Genomic DNA, 17,942 nt, shown 5'->3' with positions numbered 1-17,942 from the left:
TTTCTCTTCCTTTTAGAAGTTTATACTCTTAAGAATAGAAGTAGTGATGTATATATTCACACGAGGGACATAGAATTGCTTAATAAAAAGACAGGACAACTATACAACTTTAAGGATAGTTTCTATGTGAAGGGTAGAGAACAGTAGTGAATTTTATAGTCTTAAAAATATATTTGTATTATTTATATTTGCCTAAAGTCATATTAACTAAATGAATTGTTTTAATACTAAAAGTAGAAATCCAAAACCCAATTCGATATTAATTACTCATTAGTGAGCCAGTGGCCATTAGTTGTGTCTATAATGTTTGATTCTAGAGTGTTTACATTGTGCAAACAATAGAAGACACTTGTGGTAAAGTAGAAAGAACATTGTATATGGTTGCGAGATCTGAGTTCAAATCCAGATTGAGCCAATTACTGCTTTTTTTTTACACTAGGCTGAAACTCGTTTTTCTAAGCCATTAAGTGATAATAGTAGTACCTACTTCATAAGGTTGTGAGGATTAACAGATAAAACAGGTGAGCTTGCATTGTACATCGTAAAAATCACTATATAAGACATTATTAAGCATTTTTTAGGCAGTGTGAAAATACTTTTCACTTTCTTTGACTGTCAGGGCATTCAGTATTGCTCAACTTTAGAAAGAGAAGTAAAAGAAAACTAAGTAACTTAACCAGAGGAAATAGCAAGGTCAGAATCAGAAGAAGGACTCAATGTTTTTATTCTTTCTTTATCCCTGACATCTTCATATATCTGATGAAAATTCAGTATTCCTTTTTACACTTAATTAGTGTATTTTACTTAGGTTGTTTCATTGGGGGCAGCAAATTTTATTTTAGATTGTAATTTAACTATTTGAAGATAAAGTAGAAATGATGAGAGAGGAAGCTGTGATCTTACATTGTAAATAGGAAATCCATTGATATAGGAAATGGACAGTCTTTGAACAGCCAGCTCTGAAATGTTTATTCACATCTTGTTTCACCGCTCTAGCAACATCTGCTTCTAACTTTATTTAAACATAATCAGATTTTCACATCAAAGTTTTTTTCTTTTTATTGTTTGCATTGTTTTTCCTATTGATAATTTGTTTTTTTTAATTGATAACTTTAGAGTTTTAGTGGGAAAAAATGTTTGAAGGAAGGATGTACTGGTGACATGGTAAGGATGCTGCAATGTGAGGTACCTGGAATTGTCAAAATTTTGGTGAGTATCTTTTTTCTTTTTCCTTTCTTTTTTAATTTATTATTATTTTTTAATTGTTATTTCCCCAGTACAATTTTTTCTCTACTGTACAGCATGGTGACCCAGTTACACATACATGTACACATTCTATTTTTGCACAATATCATACTCCATCATAAGTGACTAGACATAGTTCCCAGTGCTACACAGCAGGATCTCATGGCTAATCCATTCCAAAGGCAATAGTTTGTATCTATTAACCCCAAGCTCCCCAAACACCCCACTCCCTCCCCCTCTCCCTTGGCAACCACAAGTCTATTTTCTAAGTCTATGATTTTCTTTTCTATGGAAAGGTTCATTTGTGCCTTATATTAGATTCCAAATATAAGTAATATCATGTGGTATTTGTCTTTCTCATTCTGACTTACTTCACTCAGTATGAGAGTCTCTAGTTCCATCCATGTTGCTACAAATGGCATTATGACTTTTTTATGGCTGAGTAGTATTCCATTGTGTACATATACCACATCTTTCTAATCCAGTCATCTGTCAATGGACATTTGGGTTGTTTCCATGTTTTGGCTATTGTGAATATAGCTGCAATGAACATGCGGGTGCATGTGTCTTTTTTAAGGAAAATTTTGTCTGGATATATGCCCAAGAGTGGGATTGCTGGGTCATATGGTAGTTCTATGTATAGATTTCTAAGGTATCTCCATACTGATCTGTAATGCTGTTTTTGACTTCAAACAGATTTGGGAATCATAGTAATAGTATTCTACCCATATTCTCTTTGATGATGACTAGGGTCTCTATCCTTTTTATTGCATTGATTTCCTCAAAGTAGTGTTTAAGTGGTACTTAAGAATAAGAACATTTATAATTTAAAAAATAGATACACATATGCCCAGAAATAAAGCAGGCCACAGCTGTACCAATGAGGAAAATCTGTCATGAACCAAGGAGGATAATTAATTCTTTTCCATTTATGGTTAAAAATAGTTTTAAATTTCTGAACCTTTTTTACTCTGTAGGCATCTTTCTTTGAAAATATCAATAAAACATCTCATATAGTAGCTGTTATATAAATTACACTCAAATGGTGTCCATTTTATTTTTAGTTAATGAATAAATTTTCAGTTTATTAGTAAATAGACAAAAATTATAAATAGAATTATATATATTTATGTTAAGATATCTTTTCATAATTTAGATTTGGTATTTAAATCCTATAGTGATATAAAGAACTTTTTTTTAAGATCCACTCCAGTTTGTTTGATTAATATTGTTTATATTGTTTATAGCTCGTTATTTCTGTTTTGTTTTAAATTCTCATTATCTTCTTTCAAATATTAAGGGTAAGAACATTAAAGAATTTTGAAAATTGAACTACTTTAGGGCTAATTTTTTTCTATCACTTGCAGTTTGAAGTTGTGAGAAAAGATGAATATATAACCATTGAAAATTTAGGAGCCAGGTAAGCTTGAAATTAAATATTCTACTTTTTTTCTGTGCGTATATGTATTTTTCTTTTTTTCTTTTTTTTTTTTTTTTTGTCTTTTTGCTATTTCTTTGGGCCACTCCCATGGCATATGGAGGTTCCCAGGCTAGGGGTCAAATCGGAGCTATAGCCCCTGGCCTACGCCAGAGCCACAGCAATGTGGGATCCGAGCCGCGTCTGCAACCTACACCACAGCTCACGGCAACGCCAGATCTTTAACCCACTGAGCAAGGGCAGGGACCGAACCCGCAACCTCATGGTTCCTAGTCGGATTCGTTAACCACTGCGCCACGACGGGAACTCCCATATGTGTATTTTTCAATTACTTCATTTTTCTGTGTTTCTGTTATCCATCAGAGTGCCATTAAATTTAAAGGTGGTATCAGCTGTGTAAGAAAATTGTATATAATTGACATTTGTCTATCCCTCTCCCCCCCACTTTGTAGATAGTTCTAAAGCAGGAAAGGGGAAATTATGTGGATACTTTTCTCTTAAGTATGAAAAGAGTCCTTTCCTGCAAACCAAACATATTTTTATTAAAGATATTCAAATTAGGTTGTTATGACATGAAAACTTTCTCATAGGTTTCAAAATTCACCCAGCCCTCCAAGCTACCTGACAATTTGAATCATCTATTTCTTAGATAAGAAAGCTAAATTGCAGAGGAATATGTACTATAAGACTGTTGCTATTGAAATTAGAAATTTCAGTATAAAAATTATCCCAATCCAGTCATTCTTCTGTTTAAAGTGTCTCTCATTTTTCAGTCTATCAGGGTCATTACATTGATATCTAAGGCATTAGTTTTCCCTATGAGTGAATAAAACTCAAATCTTTATCATAGATGTCACTCCTAAAATCTAGATTTATCTACTTGCATGCGGAATATTTCCATTTTTATATTTAAAAAAAAATCTGTCGTTCAGCATACCCACAACTAGACTTGCAGTATTTCTTTCCAATTCTGGTGTATAAACTTTTTTTCAGTTCGATCAGTTCAACTTCTTAAATATATTGTATATGCCTCCTTATTTCTGCCCCTGTGCTTCTACTAAGTTAAATAAAGTTATTTTTCACTTGAAATTCTGAAACAGCTTCCAAACTGATCTTTCTGCCCCAATCTTACCTTTCTTCAGTCTGACTGTTCAACAGTCTATTAAGCAGTCTGTTCAGCCATTAAAATCACTGTTCTAAAAGAAAATGAAATATTTCACTTCTCTGCTTGAAAATCTTTCAGAGGCTTGTCATTGCTCTTAGTTAAGTTCAGGCTCCTTAGCTTGGCTCTTTAGTCACCTTGATCCCTTCTGTACTCACTAGTGTCATCTCTTGCCATTCTTTTTTTTTAAACTGTATATATGCACCAACTATACTGAGCTTCTTTTAGTTCTTGAGTGTGCCAACTGTTTTAACTCTAGGACTCGTATGGAATACTCTACTCCTTTGGCTTTGCCTGGTTACAATTTCCAGGAAGTCTTACTCACATTAAATTAGGGGTTTTAATCACATATTCCTTCTACTTCTATCAAAACATTTACTAAGGTCTGTTATACTTTCTTGGCTTTCTTCTCCATTTGACTATAGGCTGCAGGAAGGCAAGAACTGTATCTTGCTTACTGGCATACTCTCAGTACATAGCCTAATGCCTGGCATATAGCTTGTGTCCAATAAATACATTGAAGATGTAGAGAGTCTAAATTCCATTATTCTTTAATGAGTATGTTACTTTTGTTTTGACAGGCAATTAACTTATTTGAAGATGAACTATTAACCTTTTTTTCCTTGGATGGTGTTTCTTGTCTCAATGCAGATATTTTGCCTTTAGCTGAGCTGCTTTGAGTCTGTTTCACAGGGTGGTTCAGCAGTCATTTAGAGAAGTGACCAGAAAAAAATTGCGGGATCTCTTCTCTGTCTCTATTTTCAGGGATTTCCCCCACACTCTTCAGCACCCATGGCTCTATGGCTTCAATTTTCTGGTTCCTTCAGCCAAGGAGCTCTTTGTTTTCCATCTAGGTTATACTTAGCCTTAGGTTAAAAGCTCTAAAATTGGTGAACTTAAATTTCATACAGTCCTCTTCTCTTCTTTTTGAGCATGTACCCCCTACGGCAGAGTTAATCTGTTTCTTCCACTCTCTTGCGCCTTCAGAGTTGCTTTTTATACTTTGCCCAAGTTTTATAGTTATTTTCTGTGAGAAAACCCTCTGGTTACTGACTCTTATTACCAAAAGTGGAAGAGCTACCTCATGGGGTTTTGTGAATGAATGACAAAATGTTTTGTTATTTTTAACTCTAAAATGCTTTGTTGTTATTAAAATGTGCATAAAAGGGAATTCCCATTGTGGCTCAATGGGTTAAGAACCTGACTAGTTATCCATGAGAATGTGAGTTCAATCCCTGGCCTTGCTCAGTGGGTTAAGGATACAGCCTTGCTGCAAGCTGCAACTGATTCAACCCCTAGCCTGGGAATTCCCATATACTGTGGGTACAGCCCTAAAGAGGAAAAAACAAGACAAAACAACCAAACTATATATATATATATATACACATATATATATATACACATATGCATAAAGAAAAGCTCACAAAATATAAATGCAGAGTTTAAAAAAGAATCTGACACAAGTCAACAAATAGAATTTTGCCAGCACTCCAAAAGCACTCACTGTGCCCCTCTCCCAGCTCTTCTTCCTAGGTAACTGTTATATCCTGACCTTCACAGTAATCATCTCCTTGCTTTGTTTATAAGAGTACCAATTATAAATGCATATCCGAACACTGGATTCTTTTTTTATAGGTCATGTTTTTTAAGCTACAGGTCATATGCAGTAAAATTCCCCCTTCAAAAATATATTTTAAATGAGTTTCTTTGTATACAGCCAGGTGATGACTACCATGATCAAGGTATTTCCATCATCCCAAAAGTTTCTTCCAAAATCTCTTATGTGGTCATTCCTCTTACCCAATCTCTAAACCCTGTCCACCACTGATAGGATTTCTGTTCTGATTAATATTGCTTTTATCTAACTGTCTTTTAGTAGGAAAGCCTTTTGCATTTGGATTTTTTTTAACTTAGATAATGCTTTTGAGATTTCATACTTGTTATTGCATGTATCAGTACTTCATTTTTGTTTGTTGCTGCATAATCTTCCTTTATATAGATGTACTAAAACTTATTTATCTGTTTAACAGTTGATGACATTTGAGTTGTTTCTGGTTTGGGCTATTATAAAAAACCTTCTATAAATATTCATATATTACTCTTTGTACAAACATATGCTTTCATTTCTCTTGGGTAAATTCCTAGGAGCAAGATTGCTGAGTCATATGATATGTGTTTAATATTATAAGAAACTGCCAAACTGTTTTCAAAGTAATTATACATTTTGTCATTCTCACCAGCATTATCAGAATTCTAGTTGCTCTGCATTCTCTCTAGCACTTGGTATTATCAACTTTAAAAATTTCAGCGATGTAAAAGATATATAAGGGTATCTTATTGTGATTTTAATTTGCATTTGCCTAAGTTTTCAAAACAATTTTTCTATTTTAGATCCTTTGCTGTTATATGATATACGTCTTAGAAATAGCTTATAAATTTCTCTAAACTTCTTGCTGAGATTTTGATTGTGTTGAATTTGTAGATCAATTTGGAGGTGATTTACATCTTAACAATATTGAGGCTTCCTATTCATGAAGATGGTGTATAATTAATTTCATTTAATTGGGTCTTTTTGTATGTTAGATTATCCCTATATGTTTAACTTCTTATGCTATTGTAGTTATTTTTAAAATTTCAATTTCTAATTATGTGTATTATACACAACTGATTTGTGTCTATTGAACTTGTATCCTGTGACTTGATACTTAATAATTCTAATATTATTTTGTAGATTCTTTGAGGTTTTCTACAAATGATCCTTTCATCTGTACATGAAGACAACTTTCTTTCTTTTTGCAATCTATATGCTTTTTGTTTATTTTTCTTTACTTAGTGCACGAGCTCGGTTCTCCAGTACAATGTTGAACATACTAGTGAGAACAGACATCTTTGCCTTTTCCAGATCTTAGGAAGAAGACTTCAGTTTTTCACCATTTAGTATGCTGTTAGCTATAGGATTTTTATAAATGCTCCTTTCCAGGTTGAAGAAATTCTTTTCTAATCCTACTGAAAATTTTTATTGTGAATGGATAATGAATTGATGCTTTTTTCTACATGAATTGAGGTGATCATATGATTTTCTACTTTATGCTATTAATATGCTGAATTATATTAATTTATTTTCAAATATTTAATCAACCTTGCCTTCCAGGAATAAATAGCAATTGGTCATTACCTATTTTTCATATTGCTGCTGGGTTTTCTTTTTCTAGCTTTATTAAGGTATAACTGGTATATAGCATTATGTAGGTTTAAGGTGTACAATGTGATGATTTTACATATATATATTTACACAAATGATTACCACCATAAGGTTAGTCAACTCATCCATCACCTCACATAATTAACTTTCTTTCTGTGTGGTGAGAACTTTTAAGATCTCCTTTCTTGGAGTTCCCACTGTGGCTCCGTGGTAATAAACCCAACTCGTATCCATGAAGATGGGGGTTCAATCCCTGGCCTCACTCAGTGGGTTAAGGATCTGGTGTTCCCATGAGCTGTGGTGTAGGTTGCAAGCATGGCTCGAATCTGGCATTGCTGTGGCAGTCATATACAGCTCCAATTCAACTGCAGCTGTGGCTCAGATGTGAACCCTTGCCTGGGAACTTCCATATGCTGCAGGTGTGGCCCTAAAAAGATTTTTTAAAAAATCTACTCTCTTAACAATTTTCAAGTATACAATGTAGCATTATTAACCATAGTCACAGGCTGTACATTGGATCCCTGGTTTGTATCTTTTGACCCTTTACCCATTTACTCCTACCCCCCACCCCTGGCAACCACCAGTCTACTCTCTAAGTTCAGAGATTTTTAGCTCCCACATATAAGTAGGATCAGACAGTATTTTTCTTTCTCTGTCTGGCTTATTTCACTTAGCATAATGCCCTTAAAGTTTATCCAAATTATCACCAATGTCAGGATTTCTTTCTATTTATTGCTGAATAGTATTCCATTGTGTGTGTGTATGTGTATGCTACATTTTTTTTTTTTTTTTGAGTTTTGGCTGCTCTGCAGCATATGGAGTTCCCAGGCAAGGGTTCACATCTGAGTCACAGTTGCAGCCTAAGCCATAGCTGCAGCAACACCAGATCCTTAACCCAGTGTGCCTGGCGGGGGAACAAACCTGCAACCCAGTGTTCCCAAGATGCTGCCAATCCCATTGTGCCACAGTGGGAACTCCTAAATCACCTTTTTTTTAATCCATTCATCCATCAACAGACACTTGAGTTGTTTTCCATGTTTTAGCTATTGTAAATAATGCTGCAGTGAACATGGGGATGTAGATACCTCTTTGAGATAGAGATTTTATTTCCTTTGTACATATGATATATCCTTAGAAGTAGGATTGTGGGATCAATTCTATTTTTCACTTTTGAAGAACTTCCATAATCTTTCCCCTAGTGGCTCTATCACAGGTGTGAGGTAATATCTCATTATAGTATTGATTTGCATTTTCTTGATGATTGGTGATGTTGAACACTTTTTCCTGTGCTGGCCATTTTCTATCTTCTTTCAGAAAAATATCTCTTCATGTCCTTTGCCCATTTTTTAATTGGGTTATTTGGTTGTTTGGATGTTATGTTGTACGGCTTCCTTATATATTTTGGGTATTAACCCCTAAATACGATGTATGATTTGCAGATATTTTCTCCCATTGTGTAGGTTGCCTTTTCATTTATTGTTTGCTTCACTGTGGAGAAGTTTTTTTTTTTTTTTGGTTTTATATAGTTTCAGTTGTTTATTTTTGCTTTTATGCACATGCTTTTGGTGTGAAATTTTTAAAAAATCATTTCCAAGTCTGATAGCAAGATAGTGCTGCTTTTCTCTCTACTTGTAAAGGTCTCTCTTTGTCTTTTGCTTTTGTCGTTTTAATTATAATATGTCTTGACATAGTCTTTTTCAGGTTCAACCTATTTGTGGTTCTTTGAGCCTTATGAATGTGAATATCCATTAAGTTGGGAAAGGGACATCATTTTTTTTAAAATAGACATTCTGTCCTTTTTCTCTTCTCTTTCTAGGATTCTTGTTTGAGTATATTGTTTCTCTTAATGTTTCCCCGTTACTCCTATAAGCTTTTTTAACTCATTTTCATTTTTTGTTCTTTTTATTCCTCTGACTGGACAATTTATAATGATGTCTTAGATATCACTGACTGTTTCTTTTGCTTAATCAAATCTGTTGTTGAACCTCTCTATTGAATTTTTCATTTCAGTCAGTGTACTCTTCAGCTCCAAGATCTCTGGGTTTTTTTCTTTATGGTTTCTATTTCTTTGTAGAACTTTTAATTTTATTCATGCATTATTTTCCTAATGTCAATTAGTTATTTATCTGTGTGTTGTTGTAGTTCACTGAACTTCTTTAGGAGGATTATTCTGAATTCTTTGCCAGACTGTCTATAGATCTCCATTTCTTTAGGGTCACTTTTTGGAGGTTTATTACTTTCTTTTAGTAGCATCATGTTGCTTGATTCTTTGTGATCTTTGTATCCTTGCATTAGTGTCTGCACATTTCAGTATATGGCCTCTACTTGCAGACTTCACAGGTTTGTTTTCACAGGGAAAGACCTTCTCCAATCAGCTGATAGCATCTATAGATAGTGGAAATTCCCATCAGGTTTTCTAGTTATGTGAAGCCACAGTCTGTTCTCTGAGGTAGGGGGTGAGGTGTTGTTGGGTAGGGCTGGTGGCTGGGTTCCGTGTGCAGGTTGGAGCTATGCTCTGCCTGCTAGGTGGGCTCCCTGATCAAGTCTGGCTGGCAGCTATGTTCCATGGTCAGGTCGGCTCCCTGGTCAAGTTGGGCTGATGGCTGTGTTCCATGGTCAGGGCTGCTAGGTGGGCTCCCTGGTCAAGTTGGGCTTATGGCTGTGTTCCATGGTCAGGGCTGCTAGGTGGGCTCCCTGGTCAAGTTGGCTATGTTCCATGTTTGGGTGGAGCTATTCTCTGCAGTGACCTCTGGTTGGGAAGGTTCATAGGCTTTGATCCATGGCTGAGTATTGTCACTAGTTGGATTTTGTGATTGGGCAGGGCTTCAGGCCATGCTCTGTAGTTGTTCCTAGTTATGTGGGGCTTCAAGCTGTGCTTCCTGACCAGATAGTAACACTGGCTAGACTCTGCACTCAGGTGAGGCCACAGGCTGTGCTCTAATGTTGAGTGGCACCACAGACTGGGCTTTGCTTTCAGGTAGGCTGTTGTTAATGCTCTGCTATTGGGTGAGGTGTGGCCTTCAGCTGTACCCCACATTTGTGTGGGGCAGGAAACAGCAGGGTTGCTATCTGGATCCTTGGTGTGGTGGGGCCATATACTATGCTCTGACATTGGACAGGTTACTGACTGGGCTCCCTGCTTGTGTGACTACATAGGTAGAGTTCAGCAAGGCTGAATCTGGGCTCTGCTGCTGGGTGAGGTAGTAGGCTGGGTTCTGCAGCTGGGCAGTACATTAGGCAGAACTCTGAGGCTCCTCAGCATCCTGTTCTGGCTTACTGATTATCCAGGGCCAGGGGCGATACTCAGTAATTAGGCAAGACTACTGACTTGACTCCTACCCAGGTGGGCTGTAAGATGTGCTTTGTGGCTGCTAGGTATTTGGGGGCATGCTTCCCACAGGGGTGGGTCTGGAGGCTATGCTCTGCAGTTGGGTGAAGGTTTGAATTTGCTCCCTAATCTGGGAGGGTAATAGTATGAGCTTCATACTAGCTGGTCATCTGTAGCCATATTTTCCAGATAAGTGGTATTGGAGACTATACTCAGCAATCTGGTGGAAGAACGAAATTTGCTACCTTGCCCACAAGGGCTGTAGGATATGCTCCATGACTGGCATGGCTCACTGGATAGGGATTCAAATCGGGCAGAACTGCCAGCCAAGCTTCCTGGCCAAATGACTCCACTCTGTAGATTGGTAGAGCTGGGGGCTGAGACATCTGCTCAGGAGCCACTGTAAGAAGGAATGTGGTCTGCTAAGGTATGAGTCCTGCTTACTGTAAATCCTATATCCTTCTGTTTATCTGATACCCAGTGGTTAAGCTCTGTAGGTTTCCCCATTGATCCCTGTGAGGCAAGACCCAAATGAGCCTCCTGGTGAGCATGCTGCAATGGATTTCTTGGGTTCTCCTTTTCTCACTGTAGAAACTGTAGGCCCAGTGCGACCCTCTTGGTTCAGCTCTGTGCCGGCCTGGAGGAGGGGCGATGTTGTCAAAGAGAGACTGCTTTTCTTACCCTTCTAAGAATGCCCTTGGGTTCTGGGATGTTCATAAGGGTGTCTTGTCTACGGATAATTGTTAGGTGGTCTTTTTGTGAGAGGGGCTGAGGTCTGGAATGACCTATGTTACCATCCTGCTGATGGCACTCCATTGGTTGTATTTAAAAAAGTTATTCGTGATGGTTTTTAATATGGTAAGGCGGACTTTGTTGAGCACTATCATAAGAGATATAGAGACTACTGCAAAGGGGTTTTACAGTAGGAGAGTGAAATTGGGCTCAAGACCAAATATAATGAATAAAAGTGGGAATTTATAGTCAAGCAGCAGGGTGGGAGTCAGTGGATGGAACATCACTAAAAATCATCAAAGGTAATTCTTTGCTAAATTGACCTAACAAGATTCCTGTTAAAGGAAGGCCAGGATGATCATATATATTACCTGAGGTTAATGGAGGATGAAGAATTTGGTAGATATTAAGAACGACCAAATATCCAGGGTAGGAGGTTCTGGTTAAAATTGACATAGCAGGGATTAGAGTTCTTGAGGACATGGACAAAGTGGGGCCTAATTGGAAAAGAGCTCAGAAGACCCTGACTAGATTTTGGTCCTGGATAGAATTTTTGTCATTGGATTCAATTTTTTAATGTTCTTAAAGGATCTCTTCCCTCTGTTCCTAAGGAAATGGATCTAAAGTTTCCTTCTTTTAATATATTTTTCTGGAATTGATAACAAAGTAATGCTGGCTTCCTAAAATGAGTTTGAAGATCTTCTCACTTATTTTATCAGAGCTGCTGAAAATTGATATTGCCTATATTATAAGTGTTTTGAACAGTCATCAGAGAAGCTATCTAGACTGGAATTTTCTTTGTGCGATGTTTTTAAAGTAGTAATTACATTTCTTTAAGAGATACATGGCTATTAAGATTATTTTTTCTTGAATGAGCTTGGTAGTTTGTGTTTTTCAAGGAATTTTCACTCAACTTACATTTATTGGCATAAAGTTGCTCATAGTATTTCTATATGATTCCTTTTTAATGTCTGTAGATTACATAGTGATATCACCTTTTTCATTTCTGAAGCTGTGGAAATCTTTTTTTTTTTTTTTTTTTGGCTTTTGTCTTTTTAGGGCCACACCCACGGCATATGGAGGTTCCTAGGCAAGGGGTCTAATCAGAACTGTAGCTGCTGGCCTACACCACAGCCACAGCAATGCCAGATCTGAGCCACGTCTGTGACCTACGCCACAGTTCTCAGCAATGCCGGATCCTTAACCCACTGAGCGAGGCCAGGGGTCGAACCCACAACCTCATGGTTCCTAGTTGGATTCATTTCTGCTGCACCATGACAGGAACTCCTGTCTTTTTTTTCTTGATCATTCTAACTAGTGGTTTATCAATTTGGTTGATCTTTTCAAACAATCAGCTTATTTCATTGATTTTTCTCTAATATTATTTGTTTTCAATTCATTATTTTCTGTTCTTACCTTTGTTATGTCCTTGTTTTTGCTTGCTTTGAGTTCAATTTATTCATATTTTTCTACTTTTTTAAGGTTAAAGTTTTCATGATTGTTTTGAGACTCTTCTTTACTGACTGATTTCTCTTTAAGCAGTACTGCTTTTGCTCTGTCTTATACACTTTGAGCAATTTTTTTTTTCCATACCCACAGCATGTGGAAATTTCCAGGCCAGAGTTTGAACCTGTGCTTCAGTTGCAACCCATGCCACAGCTGTGGCAGCACTAGATCCTTAACCTGCTCCACCACAAGGAAACATCCCCATACTCTTTGATACATAGGTTGTTTTTAAATGTAAAATTCAGATTATCTTCTAATTGTGTGTGTATGTGTGTAACTATGAAAATATTTAATTGCCAAATATTTGGGGATAGTCCAACTATCTTTCTACATATGCAATCGCAGTCTCATTGTCTACGGTCATAGAACATATTTTCTAACATCACAGTCTTAAAAACTGTGGACATTTCTTTGATGAACCTAATATTTTATGTTTTGATAAATGTCTCATGTGCATTTTAACTGTATTCTGCTTTTGTTTAGTGCAGTATTCTATACTTTAGACCAAGTCGACTTATTAGTTTTATTTCAGTATTTATGTTCATTACTGATTATCTGTTTACATCTTCTATGTTACTGAGAAGTAAATGTTGGTGTTTTATAGCTGTATTTTGTCTCTAATTCTGCCAGTGTTTTTTGAAACTCTTTTATTAGATACTATATATATATATATAAGATTGCTATTTTTTTTCCTAATGATTTGACCCCTTTATTCTTATGAAACATCCCTCATTATCCCTGATAATATTTGTTTTAAGTTTCTCGTCGGATATTTATATAACTATTACAGCTATCTTTTAGTTAGTATGTGTGTAGCATATCTTTTTGCAGCCATTTACTTCAACCTGTACATGTTTCTGCATTTAAAGAGGGTTTCTTAGAGATGACATAGTTCTTGCTTTCATATATCCAGCTTGACAATATCTGTCTTTAAACTGGGTGGATTATTCCATATAAATTTGCTATAATCAAGGATATGTGTTGAATTTAAATTGACCATCTTCTTTGTTGTTTTCTATTTTCCCATCTTCCCTTGTTTTTTATCCTGAGGGTTTTTCCTTTTAATTAATTGATTGATTTTTTTTTTAAAAAAATATACACATATCTATTCTTTTTCAGATTCTTTCCCCATTCAGACTATCAGAGAATATTGGGTAGAGCTGCATGTTCCCATTGACCAGTCATTCCGTATACCACAGTGTGCATATGCCAATCCCAAACCTCTAGTCCATCCTTCTCCTTTACTCGTCTCTTTTGGTCACCATAAGTTTGTTTATAAAATCTGTGCATCTGTTTCTAGTCTGCAAATAAGTTCATTTTTATTCTTTTTTTATTTTAGATTCCATGATAAGTGATATCATATGACATTTGTCTTTCACCGTCTAACTTTACTTAGTATGATAAGCTCTAGGTCCATCCTTGTTGCTACAAATGGCATTTTCATTCTTTTTTGTGATTGAGTAATATTCCATTGTATATCTGTACCACATCTTCTTTATTCAGTCCTCTGTCAATGGACATTCATGTTTCTTTCATGTCTTGGATATTAGGTGCATGTATCTTTGAATTATTGGTTTTATCCATATAGATCCCCAGGAGTGGGATTGCTGGGTCATATGGTAGTTCTATTTTTATCTTTCTGAGGCACTTCTATACTGTTTTCCACAGTGGTTGTCTCCATTTATATCCCCGCCAACAGTGTAGGAAGGTACTCTTGTTTCTGTACCCTCTTCAGCATTTATTATTTGTAGACTTTTTGATGATGGCCATTCTGGCTGGTATAAGGTGGTACCCCAGAGTAGTTTTGATTTTCATTTCTCTAATAATTAGTGATGTTGAGCATCTTTTCCTATTTTTGTGCCATCTATATGTTTTTGAAGAAATGTCTGTTTAGATCTTCTGCCCATTGTGTTGATTGTATTATTCATTTTTTTGATATTGAGTTGTATGAGTTTTTGTATATTTTGGATATTAATCACTTGTCAGTCACTTCATTTGCAAAGATTTTCTCCCATTCTGTGGGTTGTTTTTTCATTTCTTTTATGGTTTCCTGTGCCATGTAAAAACTTAAATTTATTCATGTTGCTTTGGTTTGTTTTTATTTTCATTACTCTAGGAGGTAGATCTGAGAAGATATTGCTGTGGTTTATTTGAGAGCATGTTTGGTCTGCATTTTCCTATAGGAATTTTATAGTATTGAGTCTTATATTTATGTCTTTAATTAATTTTGTTTATTTTTGTGTATGTTGTTGAAGAGTGTTCTAACTTCATTCTTTTATATGTAGCTGTCCAGGTTTCCAAGCACCATTTACAAAGAGACTTTTCTTTTTTCGATTGTATGTTCTTGCCTCCTTTGTCATAAATTAGTTGACCATAGGTGTGTGGGTTTATTTATGGGCTTTCTATACTGTTCCATTTATCTTCATTTCTGTTTCTGTGCCAGTACCATGCTGTTTTTATGACTGTAGCTTTGTAGTATGGTCTGAAATCAAGAAACCTGATTCCTCCAGCTCCATTTTTCTTTCTCAGGATCACTAAGGCTAATTGAGGTCTTTTGTGTTTCCATACAAATCTCAAATTTTGTTGTTCTAGTGCTGTGAAAAATGCCATTGGTAATTTGATAGGTATTGCTTTGAATATGTAAATTGCCTTTAATAGTATAGTCATTTTGACAATATTAACTCTTCTGTGACAAAAGGCATGGCCTTATTTCCATCTGTTTGTGTCATCCTTGATTTCTTTCATCAGTGACTTATGGTTTTCAGAGTACAGGTCTTTTGTCTCTTTATGTAAGTCTATTCCTAGGTATTTTATTCTTTTGGATACAGTGGTAAATGGAATTGTTTCCCTAACTTCTCTTTTTGATCTTTCATTGTCAGTATATAGAAATACAATAGATTTCTGTGTATTAATTTTGTATCCTGCGACTTTACCAAATTCATTGATGAGTTCTAAGAGGTTTCTTGTAGTGTCTTTAGGATTTTATTGGTATAGAGTCATGTCATCTGTAAGAAGTGATAGTTTTACTTCTTCTTTTCCAATTCAGATTTCTTTTATTTCTTTTTCTTCTTTCATTGCTGTGGCTGGGTCTTCTAAAACTATATTGAAAAACAGTGCAAGAGAAGACATCCTTGTCTTATTCCTGATTTTAGCAGAAATTCTTCCAGCTTTTTACCATTCAGTATGATGTTCGCTGTGGTTTGTCGTACATGGCCTTTATTATGTTGATGTAGTTTCCCTCTATGGCCCTCTTTGGAGGGTTTGTTTCAGAAATGGGTGTTGGATTTTGTCAAAAGTTTTTTCTGCGTCTATTGAGATAATCATATGTTTTCATTTTTGTTTTTCAGTTTGTTGATATGGTGTATCACACTGATTGCTTTGCAGTTATTGAAAAATCTTTACATCCCTAGGATAAATCCCACTTGATCATGGTGTATGATCCTTTTAATGTAATGCTAGATTAGGATTGCTAGTATTTTGTTGAGAATTTTCAGTGATATTGGCCTGTAATTTCCTTTTTTAGTGGTATCTTTGTCTGGTGTTGGTATCAGGGTGATGGTAGCCTCATAGAATGAGTTTGGTAGTTTCCCATCCTCTGTGATATTTTGGAATAGTTTCAGAAGGAAAGGCATTAACTCTTATCTAAATTTTTTATAGCATTTGCCTATGGAGGCATCTGGTCCTGGACTTTTGTTTATTGAAAGTTTTTTAATCACAGTTTCAGTTTCAGTACTTGTGATTGATCCATTCATCTTTTCTATTTCTTCCTAGTTTAGTCTTAGAAGATTGTACCTTTCTAAGAATTTCCATTTCTTCCAGATTTTCCATTTTATTAGTATATTGTTGCTTCTGGTAGTCTTTTGTGATCTTTTATGTGATGTCTGTTTTATCTTTTTTTTTCTCTAATTTCATTGATTTGAGTCTTTTTTTCTTGATGAGTCTGGCTAAGGGTTTATCAATTGTTGATCTTTTCAAAGAACCAGCTTTGGTTTCATTGATCTTTTCTGTTATTTCTATTTTATTTATTTCTGCTCTGATCTTTATGATTTCTTTCCTTCTGCTAACTTTGGGTTTTGTTTGTTCTTTCTCTTATTGCTTTAGGTGCAAAATTAGGTTGTTTATTTGAGAATTTTCTTGTTTCCTGAGGTAGGCTTGTATTGCTATAACCTTCCCTCTTAGGACTGCTTTTGCTGCATCCCATAGGTTTTTGGATCATTGTGTCTTTATTTTCATTTACTTCTAGGTATTTTTTAATTTCCTCTTTGATTTCTTCTGTGTTCCATTGGTTGTTTAGTACTGTGTTGTTTAGTCTCCACATGTTTGTGTTTTTTGCAGTATTTTTCTTGTTGTTGATTTCTAGACTTAGAGCATTGTGGTTAGAAAAGGTGCTTGATATGATTTCAGTTTTCTTAAATTTACTGAGGCTTGGTTTGTGGCCCAGAATTTGATCTGTCCTAGAAAATATTCTAGGTGCACTTGAGAAGAATGTGTATGCTGCTGCTTTTGGATGAAATGTTCTATAAATATCTATTATGTCCATCTGGTCTAATGCATTATTTAAGGCCTGTGTTTCCCTGTTGATTTTCTGTCTGGATGATCTGTCCATTGCTCTGCCCACTTATTGTGTTATTGTTGACTTCTCCTTTTAAGGCTCTTATCAGTTATCTTGTATACTGAAGTGATCCTATGTTGAGTGCATATATATTTACAATTGTTATATCTTCCTCTTGGATTGAGTCTTTGATCATTATGTAATGTCCTTGTCTCTTAGCATTCTTTTTTTTTGGGGGGGAGTTACCTGTTTCTAGGGCCACTCCCGCAGCATATAGAGGTTCCCAGGCTAGGGGTCTAATCAGAGCTGTAGCCGCCAGCCTATGCCACAGACACAGCAACACAGGATCTGAGCTGCGTTTGCAACCTAACCACAGCTCATGGCAACACCGATCCTCAACCCACTGAGCAAGGCCAGGGATTGAACCCGCAACCTCAAGGTTTCTAGTCAGATTCATTAACCACTGAGCCATGACAGGAACTCCAGCATTCTTTATTTTAAGGTCATTTTGTTTTGATATGAGATTTGCTGCTCCTGGTTTCTTTTGATTTCCATTTATATGAAATATCTTCTTCCATCCTCTCACTTTCAGCTTGTGTGTGTTCCAAGAATTGAAGTGGGTCTCTTGAGGACAGCATATATATGGGTCCTGTTTTTATATCCATTCATCCAGTCTGTGTTTTTTGGTTGGAGCATTTAGTCTATTTACATTTAACATAATTATTGATAATGTATTTTTTATTGCCATTTTGTTGTTTTGGATTTGTTTTTGTCGGA

The 17,942-nt window shown here is 35.8% G+C and overlaps 1 protein-coding gene across 27 annotated transcripts in view; it reads left to right on the top strand.

Moving 5' to 3' along the window:
- Positions 1-17,942, top strand: part of DZIP3 (DAZ interacting zinc finger protein 3) — a 137,549-nt gene that overhangs the window by 58,406 nt on the left and 61,201 nt on the right. For all 27 annotated transcript variants that reach the window (XR_014824883.1, XR_014824882.1, XR_014824881.1 and 24 more), the window contains 2 exons: positions 1,117-1,209; positions 2,613-2,665. Coding sequence is in view for 22 of the 27 variants with exons in the window: in XM_084991420.1 (XP_084847546.1) it covers positions 1,117-1,209; positions 2,613-2,665 (146 nt within the window). In the remaining 5 variants the exon portion in view is untranslated. The remainder of the gene's footprint in view (positions 1-1,116; positions 1,210-2,612; positions 2,666-17,942) is intronic.

Source organism: Sus scrofa, chromosome 13, assembly GCF_054392235.1.
Source record: "Sus scrofa isolate SSC_HxYL_T2T_F1_AM1 chromosome 13, Sscrofa_HxYL_maternal_Yorkshire_Landrace_v2.0, whole genome shotgun sequence".
NCBI classification, from domain to species: domain Eukaryota; kingdom Metazoa; phylum Chordata; class Mammalia; order Artiodactyla; family Suidae; genus Sus; species Sus scrofa.
This window is presented reverse-complemented; position numbering and strand designations above follow the sequence as displayed.